The following is a 22,679-nucleotide window of genomic DNA, read 5'->3' as shown; positions in this document are numbered from 1 at the left end:
CTTCTCTGGACTCGTTCCAGCAAGTCAACCTCCTTCCTAAACTGAGGGGCCCAGAACTGGACACAGCACTCGAGGTGTGGCCTAACCAGTGCAGTGTACAGGGGCAGAATGACCTCCCTGCTCCTGCTGGCCACACTGTTCCTGATGCAGGCCAGGATGCCATTGGCCCTCTTAGCTGCCTGGGCACACTGCAGGCTCATGTTCAGCCTACTATCGACCAGCACCCCCAAGCCCCTCTCTGCCTGGCCACTCTCCAGCCACTCTGACCCCAGCCTGTAGCTCTGCATGGGGTTGTTGTGGCCAATGTGCAGAACCTGGCACTTGGATGTGTTCAATCTCATGCCGTTGGACTCTGCCCATCTGCCCAGCCTGTCGAGGTCCCTCTGCAGAGCCTCTCTACCCTCCAGCAGATCAACTCCTGCCCCCAGCTTGGTGTCATCAGCAAATTTACTGATGATGGACTCGATGCCCTCATCCAGGTCATCAATAAAGATGTTAAAGAGCATGGGGCCCAGCACTGATCCCTGGGGCACACCACTAGTGCCTGGCTGCCAGCTGGATGTGGCACCATTCACCACCACTCTACAAACAGCTATTAGCATTCTGCATTATCTCAGACAACTGAGGATCTGCTTCATTACACAAAATAAGAGCCTCTCAGTTTGAAACTGAAATGTGAAGTGATGGTAACAAGAAACTTCTTTTAAAAGGTCCTCAAAGCCCTTCTGCAGGTTGTAAGAATTGACTGATCACATTTGCTGCCTCCTTCATGACACAAGCACTTTCCTGCTGTGCCTTTAAAATTCAAAACTAGCAAGTATAAAGCTCAAGCAGCTCCACCCTGGTTCTCTCTGAGGCTCCTGAACTCACTATGTACATTCTGCAGGGGTCACGCTAATGTTGCTTTCACGTGGTGATTTTAGCACCTGTCCCCAAAGACTCCTTTTTACAGCAATTCAACTGAGAGGGGGAAAAAAACACCACCATTTACATTTCCTTCTCTTCTCCTTTGTAAATTGAAAAGGCAAACAGAAATGATTACTTTAGATCTGAGCTTGAAGCAAGCAGTCCTTATCTCATGGTTATTTCCTGCTTAGTAGGTATGGCAGCAAATTGCATCTCACCAGTTTTGTTTGAAGTTGTCATCATCAAGGCCAGAGACAAAGGCCTTTCCTCTCAGAGCAAAAAAAACCCTCATGCCTGACGCACCTTTGCATCTCTTTTCCTCACATTGCAGCCCAAGAGCTGGAGAGCTGGGCAGGGAGAAATGTAATGAAATTCAACAAGGGCAAGACTAGTGTCTTGCACCTAGGAAAGAATAACCTCATGTGTCAGCATAGGTTGGAGACTGACTTGCTAGAGAGCAGTGAAAAGGAAAAGGACCTGGGGGTCCTAATGGAGGCTGACCATGAGCCAGAAATGTGCTCTTGGGGCCAAGAAAGCCAATGCCATCCTGGGGTGTATTAGAAGACGTGTGGTTAGGAGGGCAAGAGAGGTGGTTCTTCTCCTCTGCTCTGCCCTGGTGAGGCTGCATCTGGAATATTGTGTCCAGTTCCACAACCTCAGTTCAGGAAGGACAGGGGACTGCTGGGTTAGTTGTTTAGGTGGTGTTGGATTGGTTGATGGGTTGGACGCGATGATCTTGAAGGTCTCTTCCAACCTGGTTTATTCTATGTATGATTCTATGTAAGGAGTCCAGTGCAGAGCCACAATATCTTCCTTATGACAACAGACCGAGGGAGCTGAGGCTCTTTAGCTTGGAGGAGACTTAGGGTGACCTCATTAATGTTTATAAATATGTAAAGGGTGAGTGCCAAGAGGATGGAGTTAGGCTCTTCATGGTGGTGCCCAATGACAATGGGGTGGAATAGGGTGGAAGTTGAGGCATAGGAAGTTCCATGGAAACATGAGGAGGTTTTTTTTTCACTGTGAGGGTGACAGAACACTGGAACAGGCTGCCCAGGGCCTTGTGGAGTCTCTCTCTCTGAAGACTGTCTGGATGCAGTCTTGCAAGATCTGGTATAGGTGACCCTGCTCTGGGAGGGGGGTTGGACTAGATGATCTTTTGATGACCCTTCTAGCCCCCAATATTCTGTGATTCTGTGAAGTTCACAAAAAATATGAGGGCAACTCCTGAACAGTGGAAACCACTATTGGTCTGCCCTCTGTTGGTGGGGGGGAGATGATCAGCACACAATAGCTACAGACCATAAGTACAATCCAACACACAGGAGAAGTGCTGGATCATCTCTAAACAATGAGCCTTCACACTGCCTCCAACTGAAAGTCATCCATCAAAGCAGCTGGGTATGCATGACTGACATTTAATCAGTGTCTGTGGTTTCTCAAAATTGAGGAAGAGTTAATCTTCCATTGTTAAAAACATCACTACCTTCATGACACATTCATCCATCACATCCACACAGCTGAACAATTATATAAAAGACTACCTTTGAAGGCAAACTATCTGGACATGCTTCCTACTACCCAACATCAAAGACATACATTATGCCAGCTCATACTGATGTTAAAGCCTTCCGGGCTAAACTAGGAGGTGATGTCATTAAAAACAAGCCCAAATTAACCACATTCATACAGAGAGACACCTGACTAGCAGATGACAATAATTAGGCATAAGTGTTTACAGGTATTGATACAACGCTAACTGCCCAATAATCCCATATATAGCTCTTTTTAAAGGATTGTGAAACTCTTACCACTGTGATTTGATTCACTCAATAGCAACTCCTATTGGATGATGAATATTTAACTGCTTTTCTCCTAGAGCGTGCTCTGTATCTGGAAGCCCTGCACTCTTACTTCACTGGTTTACAGACATATTTTTCCATCCCTGAGCAGGCTGCATGCAGGCAAATGTACCTGGACAGATGACTCATTAGGTCGAGGAGATGAGTTACACAGACAATGGCAACACTTTCTGCTATGAGTCAGCAAAGAGAAAATGTTTTACCGTATGGTCTGTAAGAGGAGGCAGAACAATCAGCTTCTCCATGGTGTTCATTACCACCCTCCAGAGCTCCTTCAGCACCCGTTTCAACACTGTCTTTTCACACACGGTAGCAAACAGTGTCAGGCTGCAGGGAAAGAACACGAACTTAGTAAGCTGAAAGAAGGCAGTTTGCAAAGCAAAAGGAGATGTGCATAGGAGAACTGGTGGCCCATCTATGGCAGTTTGTCATAACAGCTGCATTTAGTGTAAAACTCTTCCCTTTTCATAAAGCACAACCTGTCTTCACCCTTGGAGTTCTAGCACTAAAGACATTTGGCCAAAATGGATTATTGACATTTCTGATCTCAGAAACTTCTGTTTATTGACCTGAGGATTACAGAGGGTACAGAAGACACAGTGGTTGGGAATAATCCACCTAAGAGCAGGCACCATTGAACTGGCTCCCTTTAAGAAGATACTTCCCAATGTACCAGGTTTACAGAGTATTTATATAGCAAAAATAAACCAAACAAAAAAAAACCAAACAAGCATACAAAAAAAAAAAAGAATAGTAGTTTTAAACTTCAAGTAATTACTATAATGATTTTTGATGAATCCCCAAATTAGTACTTCCCAGATTATTATGCAGAAGTTCCTGCATGCATTTTGACAGCTTCTCGAGTCTCTCAATTATACACCTCTATAAACACCTCAAAGCATTTCTTGGACTTGTTGCAATTGTATTTATCAACAAAACTTGTAGCTAGTAAATTTTAAATCCCAGTCTTTCCCTCTACCTGATCATCAGCATGTTGTGCTGACTGCTGTAAATGCCAGAGTGAAAAAGGAGAACTCAGTGTTCTCTGGCAATGAATGAAGTCTAAAGAGGTGATCCATGGCTTGTGAGAGGCAGATATGAGAAGAAAAGCCACTAAATTCTTCCTGAAAATTTGGAGCCTGGGCATCTCATGAACAAACCAAGAACACAGAGCAATTTTTTTGTGTTCCAAACCCCATGCACTGTATCTGTAACATGTATCTGCACACTCCCTTACTTTCCATCCAGGAAATCCATCAGTGGCCTCAGGACATTATCTGCATCTTGTGCAACCGTGTTTCTGGCATTGGCAGCAACGTTTCCTGTTCCTTTCACTTGACAGAGGATATCAGACATTTGCTTGACACACTCATCAATACGAGTCTGAAAGCTGAACAGTTAGGAGAGAGGCAAAACCAGGGTTATCAGCAGCAGAGATCTCAGCTCTAAGACATAAGGGAAAATGCAATTCCACAAAACATGCAGTCAGTAAACATGCTTCCTGGGATCTGCTGCTCATTTCCTTACTGTATTTGTTACACAAATAGAATAGCATTAACCAGGTTAGAAAAGACCTTCAAGATCATCAAGTCCAAGCTATCACCCAACACCATCTAATCAACTAAACCATGGCACCAAGTGCCTCATCCAGTCTCCTCCCAAACACTTCCAGTGATGGTGACTCCACCACCTCCCTGGGCATGACATTCCAATGCCCAATCAATCCTTCTGTGAAGAATTTCTTCCTAACATCCAGCCTAAACCTCCCCTGGTGCAGCTTGAGACTGTGTCCTCCTGTTCAGGTGCTGGTTGCCTGGGAAAAGAGACCAACCCCCTCCTGCCTACAACCTCTCTTCAGGTAGTTGTAGACAGCAAGAAGGTCTCCCCTGAGCCTCCTCTTCTCCAGGCTAAACAACCCCAGCTCCCTCAGCCTCTCCTCATAGGGCTTGTGCTCCAAACCCCTCACCAGCTTTGTTGCCCTTCTCTGGACATGTTCCAAATCAACATCTCTCCTAAACTGAGGGGCCCAGAACTGGACACAGGACTCAAGGTGTGGCCTAACCAGTGCTGAGTACAGTGGCAGAATGACTTCCCTGCTCCTGCTGGCGACACTGTTCCTGATACAGGCCAGGATGCCATTGGCCTTCTTGGCCACCTGGGCACACTGATGGCTCATGTTCAGCCTACTATCAATGAGTACCCCCAGGTCCCTCTGCCTGGCTGCTCTCCAGCCACTCTGACCCCAGCCTATAGCACTGCATGGGGTTGCTGTGGCCAATGTGTAGAACCTGGCACTTAGATGTGTTAAACCTCATGCTGTTTTACTCTGCCCATCTGTCCAGCCTGTCAAGATCCCTCTACAGAGCTCTCCCACCCTCTAACAGATCAACACCTGCCCCCAGCTTGGTGTCATCTGCAAATTTACTAAGGAGTGGAGGTTGTCCTTGTCCCTCCTCTTGCCATTAACATATTTGTAGAAGGATTTTTTGTTGTCCTTCACATCAGAGGCCAGTCTAAGCTCCAAATGGGCTTTTGCCTCTCTAATTTGTTTCCTGCATGACCAGGCAACATCCTTAGACATTCCATGGATAACCTCTCCTTCCTTCCAAAGATGATACACCCTCTTTTTCCCCCTTAATTCACTCAGAAGCTCATTGCCCATCCAGGCTGGCCGTCTGCCCCGGCGGCTCATCTTCCGGCACATTGGCACAGCCTGCTCCTGAGCCTTCAAGAGTTCTTTCTTGAAGTAGGCCCAGCCCTCCTGGACCCCTTTGTTTTTAAGGGCTGTTTCCCAAGGAACCTTCCTTGAGTAACCTGAAGTCTGCCCTCCAGAAGTCCAGAGTGCAGGTTGTGTTGCTGCCCCTCTTAGCTTGACTGCATATTGAAAACTCAATTATCTCATGGTCACTGGACCCCAGGCAGCCTCCAACCACCACATCTCCCACCAGCCCTTCTCTGCTTGTAGAAAGAAGGTCAAGCAAAGCCTTACCCCTGGTAGGCTTACACAGCAGCTGGGATAAGAAGCTATCCTCCATACCCTCTAAGAACCTTCTAGACTGCCTCCTCTCTGCTAAGTTCCCAGCAGATATCAGGCAGGTTAAAGTCACCCATAAGAACAAGGTCTGGTGATCTTGAGACAGCCTCTAGCTGCCTATAGAATAATTCATCAACCTCTTCATCCTGGTTGGGTGGTCTGTAACAGACTCCAACCAGGATGTCAGCCTTGTTGGCCTTCCCTCTAATTCTCACCCACAGGCATTCAACCTGATGATCCTTAATCTCTAGTTCCATGGTGTCCAGAGCCTCCCTGATGTACAGGGCCACCCCTCCACCCCTTCTCCCTTGCCTGTCTCTCCTGAAGGGCCTGCAGCCATCAATTACAGTGCTCCAGTCATGTGACTCATCCCACCATGTTTCTGTGATGGCAACTACATCTTAACTTTCCTGCTGTAACAAGGCTTCCAGCTCCTCTCACCCATTAGTGTACATGCACTGCAGCTGGGCTGCTGGTTTCACCCCCTGACTCCAGCTTACCACCTTCAAACTCCTGTCTGGGGGGACTGGTTTCAGCCCCTTCCCCCTTCAAATCTAGTTTAAGGCCCTGTCAATGAGTCCTGCCAATCCCTTCCGAGAACCCTTTTCCCTCTGGGGGACAGGCTGTTCTCATGTGCTGGGGTCTTTCCCCTCCTCTGGGACGGATGTACTCCATCTGTTGCTAAGCAGAGCTGGTGCCATAGAAAGTTACCCAAGATCGAAACCCCAAAATTCTGTTGGTGGCACCAGCCTCTGAGCCACTTGTTAATGACACCTGCTGTCCTGTTCCTTTCAGTATTCCTTTCTGCAGCTAAGGGTATTGATGAAAACATGACCTGTGCCCCTGATCCCTCAACTAGTTTTCCCAGAGCCTTTAAGTCCTTTTTGATTGCTTTTGGACCTCTGGTTTCAACCTCATTGCTCCCCACCTGCATCACTATCAAGGGATAGTAATCAGAGGACTGTACCAGACTAGGCAGCTCTCTGGTAACATCTCTGATCCAGGCCCCAGGGAGGTAGCAGACTTCCCTGTGGGAAGGATCTGGCTGACATATGGGGCCCTCTGTTGCCCTCAGGTGGGAATCACCAATAACAATTACCCTCCTCTTTTGTTTTAAGGGAACAAGTCCTGATGTGGGGGATAGGCTATTTGGCTTTAGGCAACACCTCAGATGGTGTCTCTTCTGTCTTCTCATTCACCTCACCCTCAACTTCCAGTGCCCCATACTTGTTTTGCAAGGGCAGTTGGGAAGGTGAGGGGAGCTGTGAGGGTTTTACTTTGCCTCTCCTAAGAGGGACCTGTATCCATTTCCTGCTGCATCTTGGGTCACCTCCCTCTGCTAGGGGAGCCTGCAGAGCCTGGTTCCTCAATTCCAACTCCCTTTCACATTCCCTTCCAGTCCTGTGTCTAGCAACTTCTTCCTTCAGTTCAGCCACTAGATTAAGCAGATAATCGAGCTGCTCACACCTAATGCAGGCGTTATCACTGCTGCCCTCCATTTCAGGTGCCAGGCTCCAGCACTCCACATCCAGTTGCCTGGACACCTGCCTGCTTAAGTTCGACCTCAGTCTGGGTGGACACAGATCTTTACCACCACCCCTATCCCTGGCCACGAGACCTGACTGGAGAACAATTCATGCAGGAGCACAGGTGGCTCAGCACCTCCTACCCTCTGGTGGAGGCACCACCGCTGCTGCAGCAGTCTCCACTCACGGCGCGCCGGCCTCTCGGGAGAGCAATGCTGGCTCGGGGGGATGGGGAGGGGGACGTGCCGTTCCGCAGGGTGGGGGCCTGGGTCCTGCCTCTGTAGTCTGCAGTTGCAGATCAATAGCATACCAAGGGGTATGCTCTTCAGTGCCCTGTGCCAAGCATCCACAGACAGCCTAGCACCTCTGAGCACAAGACAATCACATTTGAGAGGAGTTTGTTTTTTCAGCTTGCAGAAAGAATTGATCACTTCCTGATTTGAAGAAACACTGTTCTTAGCTCAAAGCACCCTGCTGTGTCTTTGCTTTCTGTACACAGGGTATATTCCACTACAGAGGCTGGGACGTTGTGCAAGGAGCTATGGCACTATGAATGCACAACTCTGAGCACCCAGAAGTCCATTGGCAGTAATGCATCTGGTTATGACCTATCATAAACTTAAGCCTTTAAAATAACAGAAACAGCCTGAAGGCAGGCATAGACTGAAACCAGTCCAATGCCATACAGTCCATGCTATGTCAAGGATGTCAAAACAGGACATGGGGCTGAGCTGCACAACGAGCAGTGTCACTGTAATACAGCAAATGCAAGGTGTTAAAGCACAGTTATTTCTCCATCTCTTAAGAGGAGATTCAAAGCAAAATAATACAAAGGTTACAAATGATGAGTAGATCATCACAGCTGTCAGCAGATCAATTGAGCAAATAAAACAAAATGCTTTGACACTTAAAATAACAGTTACTACCAAAATCAGCATTTAGCTATTCACTGACAGCACAAAGTTTTGAAACCAGGAAGAGAAGTCAGTGATAGGAGGTAAAGACTTAAGTAGACAGGTTTGGAAGTCAGCTTTAGATCTCTGTAAGTGGCCTGAACTTCTGCTGCGAGCCACCTAGGACACCTGTGCTTTCCCAGCAGGCACAATTGTCTCACACAGATGAAGAAAAGCCAGGATCTGCAGTGTCAGGTGCACACAACGCTGTAGGAGCAACTGTTTACAGACGCTGCACAGAATATTGTGGGTATCCATCTTACCTCCCACATTTACGTATTTTAGAAGATCCTGCTTATATAGGAAATTGCAGTTCTGCTTTCCATTCCCTCTCACTGTTAAGGAATGAGCAAAGCATCTGAGCCATTTGACTGGCTAAATCTCTTGCTGGCATCTCTCTCTGAAACACTCCCTGGTATGTATGCTGATACCAAATAATCTCTTTAAACTGTATTTGCAAACATCAAGATTGTACCCTAATTGTATTGTAGCAGTGACACCATGGAGACAGGTCTCTGATAGCAAAGACCATCCCCCAATTATGATTCCTCACTCATCCTTCATCTAATCATGAAACTTACTGAATTGAATTCAACTGCAGTTTGAGTTTCTCCATCTCTGCTGCTGGTATCTATTACTAGCAATGGGAAGGCCTCACTTCCCCACTTAAATCTGTGTGCTCAAATGTCCAGAGAAGGGCAACAAAATTGGTGAGGGGTTTGGAACAAAAGCTCTATGAAGCCAGACTGAGGGAGCTGGGCTTGCTTAGCCTGGAGGAGACTCAGGGGTGACCTTATTGCTCTCTACAACTACCTGAAGGGAGGTTGTAGACAGGTGGAGGTTGGTCTCTTCTCCCAGGCAATCAGTGCCAGAACAAGAGGACACAGTCTCAAGCTGTGCAAGGGGAGGTTCAGACTGGGTGTTAGGAAGAAATTCTACACAGACAGAGTGATTGCCCATTGGAATGGGCTGCCTGGGGAGGTGGTGGAGTCACCATCATTGGAGGTGTTCAGGAGGAAACTTGACAGGTTGCTTGGTGCCATGGTTTGGTTGATTAGGTGGTGTTGGATGATAGGTTGGACGCGATGATCTTGAGGGTCTCTTCCAACCTGGTCTGGTCTATTCTATTCTATTCCATTCTGTCCTATTCTATTCCATTCCATTCTAAATCCCACTGTGACATTTTGGTCCTAAGTACTGCAGATCTACAGACTGTTGAAGGCCAAGCGGGTAGAATTTGCTTTATTCCCCTTGTCCATGCTTCACCTATATTTCAGTTCACGTCTACATTAATCTTGCCATAAAGTACATCATTAAATGAACAGGGTTCATCATGAGAAGTGGTTGCTTTTGAAGATCAGCTGGAAGCCATGTATTTCTAGGCTTTGCTTAATCGACATATTTCACGGTTCACTACAAAATTATTACGAAGTCAAGCACATTTTTATGCTCAGGTAAATGTCAACATGATTTACAGTAAAACTTTAATTAGCATCAATTACTATGGCAATAATCTAAAGAGTTCTTTCCCTTGAAACATTAGAAAACATCATTCAACAAAGCATTAGAACAAGTTAATCTCAAGTTCTAAACCTATTTCCTTCTTACTCCAGTATTCATTTCACAATGAGAAGCCAGTTGGCTGTTCTGTACACTCAGAGCAGAACATTTAAATGGAACACTGCTGCAGAAGCACTAAGCTGGAAACTGCTTTTTGAGCAATAAAGGAGCAGACAGCTCTCTCACTGACAAGCGCTGCTTACATAAAAACATCACTCTCTGTAATTCAAATACATTTCACAGATGAGAAACCTCCATGTTACATTTCTAAGGAGAGTGCTAGAGAGACTTTAAAAACATTTCTCACTTTTTTAGATGGTCCCTGTGAATTTATGAAAGACCATGAATTTACAACAAAAAGATAAATATAGCACAGTTGACACCTGTTTCTTTTCTCTTCTTAACCTGACTGAATGAGACTAGACAGAAGAGAGGAATACTTCAGAGACTTTGTTATACTTACCTGTTACCAAACACAGCACTTAGCTCATCCAAAACATTGTTCAACTTCACCTGGAGCTCTTTGAGATGGTCACTTGCTTCTGCATCCAACTGTGGATGAAAGAAGAACATTTAGCTTGAACCCAGATTGCAGTCTGCCATCTCTCACAGTGCTTTTCTTCACTGTTGAGGCTACTCTTATTAAGCATGTGAACTACCTGCAATAGACTATGCTCTCCTTCACTGCCTGTTGCTATTACAGAGGCTGGATTTCCTCAGGCTTCAGTACCCTTCAATATCCTTCCTGATATTTATAAAGCTGAGAAATGTGAACTCCCTATGACCAACAGAGTAAGTAGACTGAGAAATCATCAAGTGATATGCATTATCTTGGACTCACAAGTCATTTCAACCCTGTAAGTCCAGAAGGAGAGAGGGCTTTTCAGACTGGATGTGATTTACTTGTGCATTTCTCAATCTCTTGAAAGATGCTATTTCACCTTGCACCCTGTTGTCAAGTGTTCAAAGTGAAGATTGACCCAGCCACTGCTCTCAGAAGACTGGACCCTAGCTATTTGGAAAATCTGGCCACTATATTATTGCAGAAAATGTGTACCATTTGCTTTTGGAAAGCACAATCTCAGCTCTGGGTATTCAGCAAAAGTAGCTCTTCTGTTGTTTTACATGTTTTCTTTTATATGTTCAGAGGCTTCATTTGAAGAAAAAGAAAAAATGCCCCAAGCACTACATGGACACTGATGACACCTTGCCACATGCTGTAAGAAAGTGCTTGCTCCACTATTATCAGCCCATAGCCACCTGTTTTCACCTTGAACAGCCTTGAACCACTACAGCCATCCCTCCAGCCTCAAAAAAAGCCACTTCTCAGCAACCTACCTGTACATGTACATAACACATGCTGAATGCTTTGGTATCACTTGCTCTGAAAGACTAACTTGTAAAGGAGGCTTGCCTTTGAATGCAGCCAGGCGAGCTGCTTGTGAAACAAAAACCTTCCAGAAATGTTTGCATTCGGCGTTCAGAGCTTCAGCCCTTACTGCTGGGGCAAAACATCTACTTGTAAGTGTAACAAGCCAGATGCCAGCACAATGGTTAAAAACCAGCTTTGATTTTTATGGTATATTCACATATGCAGCTATACAGGATTTTAACATGACAGGAGTTCCCATTTATATATTCACTGCTGAATTCCTCTTCATATTCCTCAGCATCTGTCAGACAAAGTCAGGCCTTAGGGAATTGTGACTCTAATCCACTCATTCTCCTTCTGTAAGCTGGCATGGAAAACTGGCTCTATTAGGCATTAGAAACTATGCTCATGAAATTCTTGGATCAGAATTTTAAAAAAAAGAGAAAAAAAAAAAAAGAAGTTAACAAACTTTAAAACCCCCAAAGGTCTGTAACTGTAGATATTGCAATCTCTGGTTAGTGTTTTTTTAGAGAAAGGGAATGCGTCTTCATACTACCTTTATAATTCCCTTGCTCTATCAAGGCAGACAGAAGCTAATGTCATGCCAATCAGCAGTCATTCTAGCCAAGCTGGTAGGCAAGACAAAACCAGCATGTTGATGGTGGTTAGTCTTGCCCCTCCATTAATCTTTCCCTTCTCCTACTGTGCAAAGGGACAATGAGTCATAAGTAGTCCAGTTCACTACCTAGAATTAAAGGCACTGAACAGTGGATCTGAGGCAGGACCAGTTCACGATTCATTCAAACATTTCAAATAACTGCTTTACTGCAATTTGTTATTCAAGTGGCTAACTCTGGATTTAAAATGCAGGCTAGCCCTGGCTGAGCATTAAAAGGAGAATTTCCTGAAGCATTAATTGTACAGATTAACATGAAAATGAAGACATGACACTTGTGTGATAACAATCTGCTGCTGCTCAGCAGCTAATTCTTTGGGTCCCTAGGCTTGTCTCTGATACTCACCTCACATGATTCACCTTGTAAAAGGGAAACAAAAGCCACACAAATGTTTTGTAGTAGGATCTCACAGCATATCTAGGCTCCAGCAGTACAGCACCCCATAATTTCAGTAACATGAGTTCATAGCTCACAAAAAAGATAAGCAAAAAACCAGACTGCAGACAGCCATCTCTCTCAAGTGAAATGAGAGGAAGGCTTATTCTGGTGTCAGAGACAGCACACAGACTGAAATCTGCAGGAAAACTGCAGAGGTGGGTAGAAAATACATGTCATACAAGGTTTTATTGAATAATGTATGAATAATTAAATAAATGGGGCCAAGTTCAAGTAAATACCAGCGTCAGCCCACTTTAGCATAGAGCTAAAGCACAACCTCCACTCTGGGAATGTAGGGGAACATAGGAACAGGCTGCCCAGGGAGCTAGCTGAGGCCCCATCTTTGGAGACATTCAGGGTCAGGCTTCACAGGGCTCTGGGCAACCTGATCTGATGAAGGATGTCCCTGCTCACTGCAGTGGCATTGGACTAGATGACCTTTAGAGGTCCCTTCCAACACAAACCATTCTAGATTCTATAATCCCAAGAAATGAAGGTTTTAAAACATTTTCATGTACCAAATTACAGTCCAGGGCTTGCCCCTTGACTCCATTCTTCATTATGATTTTAATGCTACCTGCCACTCTATAAACACTGCCTTTCTACAACAAATTTCAGGAATGTCTGAGAATGCCACTGAGCCACAGTGGAGCTGTTTTGATTCTGTGAAATTAACATAGCTCAGAATGCAAATGAAAGTGTTAATTATGAATCTTAAAAATCATTTAAGATACTTCTTTCTCTGTGTGTGTGTGTATATATGTGCCTTGAGATTTCAAGCACAAATCCAAGAGAATCCCTCCACAAGGAGCTCTTAAAGCATCTGCTGTTCTCCTTATTATTTCTGATTAGCAATGTTCACAGACCAAATGGTGTCAACACCTTAAACCCAGAGATCCTGAGCCATTTTGGCACTGTTACGTGTCTTCTGAATAATACAGTTTGAAAAAGCACAAGAAGTGAGGGCAAAGGTGCCATGCCTCTTTGTAGTGGACAAGCCCTCCTGTTCCATGCTATGATATCATACTGCAGGATGACTATGAGTGAGCCTTATCTCTTCATTTCCCTTGCTGCAGCAGTGAATAAGTGATATGGATTTCCACAGGAGTGTTTTAGACCCACTGGCAAAAAGCACTAGGAAGCAGCAGTATTTCAAAGCTTTGCACAGTTGCACAGTGCTACAGCTACAGATGGAGCTGGATCTTTGAATCAGAGCAGATGAAGCCACATGCACACATTAACTGAAACCAATCCCCAAGGGTCTGGCTTCACACATGGCACATCTAACATACCTGTAGGAGTAACAATGGAATATCTGGTACCTAGTTCTTAAAAGCACCTTTGAGAACACAGAAGGGTGAACAGTTCAAGACAACCAGGACATACTATGTCACTTTTTTACTTCCCCAGGGAAGCAGTTCCTTTTTGGGTAGAGCAGTCAGGGTAATGCTTACTGTTGTGCAAGCTACTGTGTGATGTTTAGATGAATATAAATAAAATCTGTTACAGAGAATAAGAATTGCCTTCTTGAAGGAGAGAAACCCATAGCTGCATTTCTTGTAGCACATTTGTCTACATGATCTGTTTTCAAAGCTGTGGTCTCACCAATTGTTACTAGTCAGATTCAATCTGCATCAGACAAAGGACTACTCAAACTAGGACAAGACCTTCATTACTCTAGCAAAACAGAGGACCTGGAAGGTTTCAAGCCAAGAAGCAAAGAACTACAGTAGTCACCAAGAGAGAAACTCCTGGTGATAATAAGTAATGCAGGCACCTAACACAACACAATGTATTTCTGGTGATCAGTGGCAGCCTAATGAAGTGGACAAGCAGCATGTGAAAAGAAAAAGTCACAAAAATCAGGCTTCCTAGTACATTTGCCACATTTCTTCCCGTGTGTTTTGTTGCTCACAGTCTGGGTTTCTCTCACCCTTTTAAATCTGATTCCACAGTACAGGGGAAATAGTGGATTCATTACCACTGTTCTACCTTATTGACACTTGCTGAGAAAGGTGAAACCTTTGACAAAGGGCAGAATGAAGAGGAGAGGCCTATGCCAGGAAAAGTAGCCAACACTCTTAAAAAATAATTTTCTTCTCCCCCTATTTAACACAGTATCAAGTGATACTTTCAATTTGAAATACAAGGAAACCCTCCTTAATGGGCACCACTATGTAAAATAGTAGCAAACTGATTATTTAAGGGGAATTAAGTACACATGGATTAAAACTTTCTAAACCAATTCATAAACAGTTTATTCTTTCATGAAAAATGAGCATTTTGCTACCACTGATATTAGATCTGTGAGCATATACTCCTAGCTCTTGATGAAGGCCTCAGAAATTAGGATTGCTGGGACCACGTGTAAAAGAATGACAGCAGTTTTTTCCTTGCCTCCCGTTTGCTGAGATTTTTGTTACTTCATAGAATTCTGCCACTGAGCACAAGAAAATTTTGAAACAGCAATACAGGCAAAAACTGAGCTGCTGATCAGCAAAGCTAACTTTCCTCTCGGCCATACAGGTCATAGCACAGGCTCTATACCACAACATAACCAAAGAAAATGCACTTAGGCTTTGAAAATAATTTTTCCTAACATCAGCATCAGCAGCCTTTTCTTCATTTTCCTGAATCTTGAAAAGCAATGGAAAAAGAAGAGAAAAAGAAACAAAAAAAGTGGATTACATCAGGACACAAACAGTGATCTGGGGAAGGAAAATCTTATTTTTGATAAAATGGCCATCTCAGAACAAATGGACACATCTGAGTATCCAACCAAGCCTGAGTACAGAATGCTGGCTTGCATGTCTGCAACATATTAGATAATGGACATTTAGTGCCAAAGCTCCTGTCCCACATTTACATGCCATGCTGTATGATTCAGTGTCAACAGTTCTCAGACTGGTCTGTCTTCAGAGTTGTGAAACCACCAGCCATGCCTATATCCAGCCTATGTAAGCACAGTATGTATCACTGTCTTTCCTTCTCCATGCTGTTCTGTTCTTCAAAACATCGGTACCTACATCTTATGACAAATTTAAGGGCTTCAGGCATGGCTGTCCCTTCAGACTTTTACTACAGTGCCAGATGTCACAGGGCTCTCTATGTGACTGAAATCTTAAAGAAACAGTATGATGCAAGTCATCTAGTAGAAGTGCAGTAGGGATAGGTGATACTCAATCTTTTAGCACTCTTACCTCTTTACCACCCATGGCTTCAAACATCTTCTCTAGCTGTACTCTTAGTTGCTGGATGTTATTCATCAGGATGCAGGGCTGAAGGGAGAAAAGCAGGTGCATGTTACTGCTCAGGATGGCAACGCATTTTTACGCGTGAGAGAGTCTGCACCTCAACACCCTTCCTCAATTACCATCAGATCTGAGGGTCAAGTGAGAGGTAAGGCATTCACAGCTTTAAGCAAAAGTTAAAAAAGCTAAGTTGCCTTTTTTTTCCTTCCTTCAGCTTGAAATGGGATGACCGGTTCCAGAAAATTCAGATCTCTGTTGTTGCATTGTCCTCCTTAGATTTATCACACTCAGAGAAAGAGCAAAGAAGAAATCAGAGTCAGAACAAGGCCTGACTCTCTGCAGCTCATGCTATGCCCTGCAAGAGTCCAAGCTGTGTCACATTCAGACTCTTAATAGAATAGAATAGATATGTTGCAATGTGCAGTTCTGAAGGGTTTACATTCCAGATGCAGAGACACAGCTGGGCCCTGCCAGGCCAAGCCTGAGAGCAACAGCCAAGGGCAGCCTGAGTAATAGACTCTTCCCTTTGCAGCTATATGCCCAGCACAGGTGTGGGAGAAAGCAAAACCAGCATATGGCAGCCCCTATGTTCAAAAATGTGAGGCCCTGTTTAGTTAATAGGCAGAATTCAGTATTAAACAGCAAGCTAATTGGATGAAGGCAACGTAAGTTAAGAGTGCTGCTAAGAGCCAAACCTAGAGAGCAATCTGTGCCCATTTACTATGGCAATATTTCTGTTGGGTTTGTTTCTTTCTTTGGTGCTGGGCTTTTTCTTAGTTGGTTGTTTTTTCCAGGGGTAGGGTAGGTCAGGGGGGGAGGAGTTGTTTGTTGCTTTGGTTTTTTTTTAATCACTCTTTTGACATACAACCCAGACAGACAGAACAGAAGTCAACTTCAGATGGACCTGACAGATTCCAAACCCTGCAGATCATCCTCAGGATCTGGTTTTATCTCATGACCAAGCCAGAATCCAATCTGCAGAAGCACACAAGTGATGATAAAAACAATACAGAAAATATTTATGCCATCAACACAGTCAGCTGCAATGTGATTAGGAAGATTATGTGATTCCTCAGAGCAGAAGGGAAGCTCAGCACAACTCACCAGTTTCTCCTTGGAGCAGTAGGACTGGAAGCTCTTGGAAAGAATGTCAGCATACTGCATCAGCACTTTCCCAATAGTCTACAAAGACAAGATATAGGCAGTATTACTTGTCCTCTGTTGCTGCAGGAGAACTCCAGGAAGTAAAACATCATGCTGGTTTGCATCCCAGCAAGGGAAGGTAAACAGCTGGATGTTGAGGGCATTACCTTAGCAAATCTCCTGTTATAATGAGCAACAATGACAGGGTCTGGGCACTCCAACTTCTTAATGATCTCAAAGCTCTGATTGAGCTGTGTGAAGACATCCACCACTGAGCAAGAGAACAGAGCATGCTCAGATGTTTGCTGGAACTAAACCAGAAGAACAAGAAGTCATTCTCAAATGGAAAGATCTCAAATACATCCATTTCAATGTCTCCATCATCTGCCATATTGGAAGCAGAACAACTTTACCAAAAAAACCCCCCATCATCTTTAGAATTAGTTAAAAGTTCTCCAAATGGCCCAGAGGAGCTAAATGTTTCATTCTTTCAACTTAGAAGTTTACTGTCCTTCACTAACTGTATGACAAGAACCAGGAAAATGCAGTATGATGCTGAGATCCTTAATGAAATGCATGCCCTTCCTGTCAGTTGAAGAGGTCATAAAGAGAATGCTTACATTAGCACCACAGACTAAAGGGCCAACAATCCCTGAACAAATGGGAAGGCTTCTCCATCAGAATTCTCAGCAAATTAATAAGACCACTCTGTCAGTAGATACAGGTCACATTCTCACTGCTTAACTAAGTACACACAAAGTGCCTTACGCTTCAACTACTTCTCACAGAGGTATGAGATCACCAAGCCACCGGCTGACAGATTCAGCAGAACAGACATAAATGCATGATATGCACCTTGCTATGAAATAGCTCTCTGTGACCTGCAGAGAAAAGCCCTATAAAACACAAGTTTCCTAGTTGCTTAGCAAACGAAAAGAACTGCATCCTCCACTTGTACAACAGCTGAATTAAAGTGGTGGTGTTTGGTTCTGGGCGCTGAAGAAGGCAGCCCCAATCCTCCACTAGAAGTGACATACATACCCCATCTTTTTTATCTCTCTCCAGAGCACCGTGCAGGAATTCTAAGGAAACATCTTCATTTTCATCCAGCCACTGCATCACAAACTGCTCAAACCACCTGCAGGAAGGATACGAAAGACAGCAAGTTACAGCAAGAAGCAGAGCACCCCAACCAGGCTCAGACCATTCTGATGCTTCAGTAAGCCTTGTGAAAGTTTGCCACTGTTAGATGTCCAAATGTTGTGATCTGTGCATGCAGGCAATGTTCATAAAGGTACTCCTAGCTGTAACTGTACTGGAGTACTGGAGTACAACTCCTAGCTGTACTCCAAGCTGCTGGTGAGCAGGGCCTTTATCATCATTTGGGCTGGATCAGCAGAAGCCCAGCCTCTACAAACTGTTTGTCCTGAGCTGGTTTTGTCCTCCCCTATCTTTCCTCTTCCTTAGTACCTTCCCCTTCTTTTTTTTCCCTAGAGAATGACCTTTGACTTTGTGTCAGTTCAGAGCACTTTGCCTTCCCCTTCCACCTGTGTCAGACATGACAGGGTGACCTCCAGACCCACTCCCTCTGCATGCCAAGACACCATCCAGCTGCTCATTTGGGTGTAGCATCTTTTGTGAGAGAACTTCAAATGAGTAAAAAGGGAAGAACAGACGGGTCTGTTTTCCAGGACCCTTCAGACATTTTATCTGCAGATATAGACCTATTTCTGTAGTGCCAGGAAGGAGAGTTGAGGCTAGAATTTTCTTCACTTTAATTCTGCTCTTCCTTTCTCCAAGTCTTCTATTGAACATCCTCCCATTTCTATGGGCTACTATCTCACTGGGACTGAGTAAGACTAACTTCTAGAGATTACACAGCACATCTGCTGGGGCTTGCCAGAACCCGTCCAGCCCTTCAGGCAGCTCTTCATTGTTTTCTTTTAAAGAAGCATATTTTAAGTATTTGACCAACAGTCTTGGAGTAGGGTCAGGGCACAAAATGAAGCAGGGCAGCTAAGCTTTTTCTCTGCTCCTTCTCCTCACTTAGAAGGATAAGCTAAATGGTAGAGCACAACCCAACAAGCTGCTGAACAGCCACTGATACATCTCAGGGAAATGCCTTACATGAAGTGGTGTCTGGAGCTAGCTCCTGCAGTGAACAAAAGGCTTTTGCCATTCCTGCCTTGGCTAAATAGGCAAGGTGATAAGCAGCTTCAGTGATGGGATCTTACAGCTGGTCATCCTTTGCTTTGCTCTGTGGGACATAGTGACTCTGTCAAAAAGTGGGGGGGGGGGATGCATATTGCATTTAAGGAATAACATAGAACTTAGAGCTTTATTTAAATGTCTGTTGGGGCTTCGTGGTGTTCAAGTGCCAACATACCGCAGCTAAACAGGTCTTAATTTCAAATATTACTACACAGCATTCAAAATAAGGGGGGAAAGAGCCCAAGTGTGATTTCAGTCCATACAAAAGATTATTACAGAGTTTCAGAGAGTACAGCCTCCTCTAAACAGGCAGCTGTGTTCGTAGAGATTGTGCTAATTATGGGCTGAGTCTGCAAAGAACATGAAAGCATGTGCTAGACATGAGAGGGAGATCAAGAGCAAATTCATAGACAGAGCATATTAGATAGCCTTGAATACTCTCTACACTTTGAAATATAAAGCACATCAATGCTAATATTGGAAACTGTAACTGACACAGTGTTAAATGCCAACAGCAACCTGTCTATGAAGCCGTATTTAACACAGGCAGCAACCATGGAACACTGACACAGACATACGGACTTCCTGTATTCTGGAAAAAAAATCTTCCCAAATGATACTTCAGGCTCCTAAAAGTCAGCATATTTTGGAGCCTGTTGCAAGTTTCTCAAGCTTTCAACATTCTGTTTTAAACTGCAATAGCATATTTAAAGCAACAGCTCAATCAGTCCTTAGAAGAGAACTCGGCCAGTTTACAAGGAAGCAACTACACATCTTCCACCTGGTTCTTGCTTCCTAGGCTGCAAGGTTCTGACTGCTTCACATGTCATGGGTCCATGTAGAATGTGGAAAGGTACTGCTGAGTAGCTGGTAGCACTGTGTTTGTCCTCACATCCATTAAAAATAGCATTACCTCCAGAAAGAGGTAAGACAAATGTTTAAGTGAAAAGTTAATCACTTAGGTGAGGTAAGAAATTCATTAACTACATTTGCAAAGCTAGCCTCAATTTTGTCCTTGTTTAGATGGCAGGAAAACAGAAGAGTTACAAAACATCTATAAATACTTCCAGTGCCTGGGCACACACTGACATTGTCACATAATTATAATATAGAATAGAGTAGAGTAGAATAGAATAGAGTAGAGTAGCGTAGAATAGAATAGAGTAGCGTAGAGTAGAGTAGAATGGAATAGCATAGAATGGAATAGGATAGAATAGAGTAGAACAGAACAGAACAGAATAGAACAGAATAGAATAGAATAGAATAGAATAGAATAGAATAGAATAGAATAGAATAGAATAGAATAGAATAGAATAGAATAGAATAGAATAGAATAAACCAGGTTGGAAGAGACCCTCAAGATCATCATGTCCAACCTATCATCCAACACCACCTAATCAAATGCTTTGAGCTGTAACACACCTAGAGTTATCTTAGGCCAAATACCCCTTACAGTATTTTACTATCATGTCTTGGGCTGCTAATCTAAGTGAGGACTAAAAAGGCAACATAACCAAAATGATATTCAAAATTATCTAGCACAGAAACTAATAAAAATAATCTGATTTCATGCAGATCTTCTAAATGTTGTTATATGGCAAATAGCTTCTTCATCGTCTGCTTCAATTATTGATATGGAAGCAAGCACCATAATGACTCACACACCAGCACTCAAGGCAGAGGCTCACACTGCTGCTTTGGAGATGTTCTGTGCTTGCATGGGTCAGCAAAGCCTGACCTGAGATGGCACAGCCAACGTCTCCAAATGAGGTTTGCACAGAATATGCCCCAGTCCTGCCTGGTGAGAAAGGGAGTGGTCATTTTTGACTAAATTTAAGTTTACTTCTGTTGGCTGCAAACAGTAAAGTGACACAAAAGGCTGCGGTTTCAGCTTGGCTATGAGCCTGGCTCCTGTGGTCTCAGACTTTACAGGTAAATTAATCTTATTCATTTGGTATGTTGACAAATGTGGGTACCCAGTGAACATCCTGTGGGTCCTGGCGAGCGCAAAGGCAAGAAGGTGGGCAGGGTTTCAAAGAGTACAAGAATAAATACTGTGTTTGATTAAGTGAGCCAAAGGAGTAAGACTGGATTTCAAAGGAAGGAATGCCTTCCCTTACCAGAGAGGAGGCAGTCTCCAGTACATCTACAATGCTAGCTGCATGCCAACATCAGCATTAAAACAAAATATAGAACACTTATTGACACATCTAAAAAGGCAAGAGTTTTTCGGAAACTGTGACTCTTCACAGCTTTTAGCTGGCAGCTGAAAAGTGAGGAGAGGAAGTTTTGAAGACCCACTCTCAGCTATATTGCTACTTCAGTTTCACAAACTGCTGCTGAATTTCAGAAAGTAAGGGGAGTATAAAAACTTAAGCTTCAATACTTTGGATATTATGTTATTCAATCATATCTAACAGCTATCAGAAACATGGTTTCTTACAGTTTCAGCTCAAAAAGTGAGTTTATGGATAGGGTCTTGTCTGACAAGTAGACAGACAACTCATCTGTTCTCTGGACAGCAACAATTAAATTTCATCTAAAGAGTTTAGTAATGTGCAAGCCTGATGAGTGGGACTTCTTTGTTAAGGAAGGTTGAAGACTAAAAATTCTTGTTACACAAAATGAAGGACAAGAGAACACTGCTATAACTGCTGTCTAGGGATATTTTGCAACAGGTGAAGGTTGGTTGACAACCAGGCTACTGCACTGAAAGAGTGAAGGAACAAAGCCAGGAGGTGCAAATGTACGTGAGCACTGAAGCCCTATCACAAAGGCCAGAAGAGCAGAACAGTCTGCAAATGACCGCAGAATGGAACTGAGCATCGTTACCATGATCACACAGGAGAAAAAGAGAGATTAAGAATATCTGATGGCTTGCCTGAGACTGCACTGACTCTGAGGCACAGCAAACAGAACAGGGCTTCTGAGACTGTCATTCCAGCACTCTGCTCACTAAGGTAATGCCTCTCACTGACCTGATTTGTTAAGCAAGGCCTATAGCCCAAGCTGAGCCAACTGCCAACTGCCTCAACTCTTATTAGTATGCAGCTAGCACCAGGCTCAAAGGGACTGTGCGCATCACAGGATGGGAAGAGAATTCAAAATGCCAAGCTGAAAACAGCCCAAGCAAGATTTTTTTTTGTGTGTGTGAGAGAGAGGGAAAATTGCCAAGTGCAGCACTTAGAGAGCAGTGGCCAGTTGTATACAGGGTAGGAAAAGCAGCGAGGTAGGACACTCTGTAAAGGGTGCCTTGCCTGTGTCCCACTGGAAGCATCACTAGTCATAAAATAACACTTAAATGGGAAAAAAAATTATATGTAAAAAAACTTGCTATCAACCTAGCATGTCTGAACAGCAGCACTGCCTGCAGGGCAAGGTCTAGATAAACAGCAGTATTTAAGTCTATGTGTTTTATGTCCAGATACAGACCAGCTGGAGAGAGGCGAGTAAACCTCACTTAACAAGGAAAGCTGGGAAAAAATAGGAACCAGCAGGAGGTTGGGAAGGGATATGAGAATCACACTTTACTTTTGTAAAGTGGGCTCTCTGTGCCCAGGCTTGCAGGACAGGATATAACAAGATCAAATCAAATCAAGAAAGGTTTTGAAGAAGAAAAAGGGGAGTGTGTTAAACCCTCAAAATCAAATGGAGTGAAGCATGGGAAAAGTACAGTGAAATAAACTGTTTGAATGAGAAATGAAGCAACTTTCCCTGAAAGCCTCTGAACACCTGCTAAACAATGG

General features: G+C 43.9%; 1 protein-coding gene across 5 annotated transcripts in view; it reads right to left on the bottom strand.

Annotated features, from left to right (window-relative positions):
- Positions 1–22,679, bottom strand: part of UNC13B (unc-13 homolog B) — a 123,255-nt gene that overhangs the window by 21,064 nt on the left and 79,512 nt on the right. For 3 of the 5 annotated variants that reach the window (XM_054178624.1, XM_054178623.1, XM_054178626.1), the window contains 8 exons: positions 17,764–17,860; positions 16,890–17,033; positions 16,684–16,761; positions 15,529–15,606; positions 14,929–14,964; positions 10,305–10,393; positions 4,006–4,158; positions 2,972–3,095 (listed from right to left, as the gene is read on the bottom strand). In XM_054178624.1, coding sequence (XP_054034599.1) covers positions 2,972–3,095; positions 4,006–4,158; positions 10,305–10,393; positions 14,929–14,964; positions 15,529–15,606; positions 16,684–16,761; positions 16,890–17,033; positions 17,764–17,860 — 799 coding nt within the window. The remainder of the gene's footprint in view (positions 1–2,971; positions 3,096–4,005; positions 4,159–10,304; positions 10,394–14,928; positions 14,965–15,528; positions 15,607–16,683; positions 16,762–16,889; positions 17,034–17,763; positions 17,861–22,679) is intronic. The other 2 variants (XM_054178625.1, XM_054178628.1) reach the window with 1 other exon arrangement.

Source organism: Dryobates pubescens, chromosome Z (genome assembly GCF_014839835.1).
Source record: "Dryobates pubescens isolate bDryPub1 chromosome Z, bDryPub1.pri, whole genome shotgun sequence".
NCBI lineage: Eukaryota > Metazoa > Chordata > Aves > Piciformes > Picidae > Dryobates > Dryobates pubescens.
Note: the sequence above shows the minus strand (reverse complement) of the source record. Positions and strands in the feature narration are given on the sequence as shown.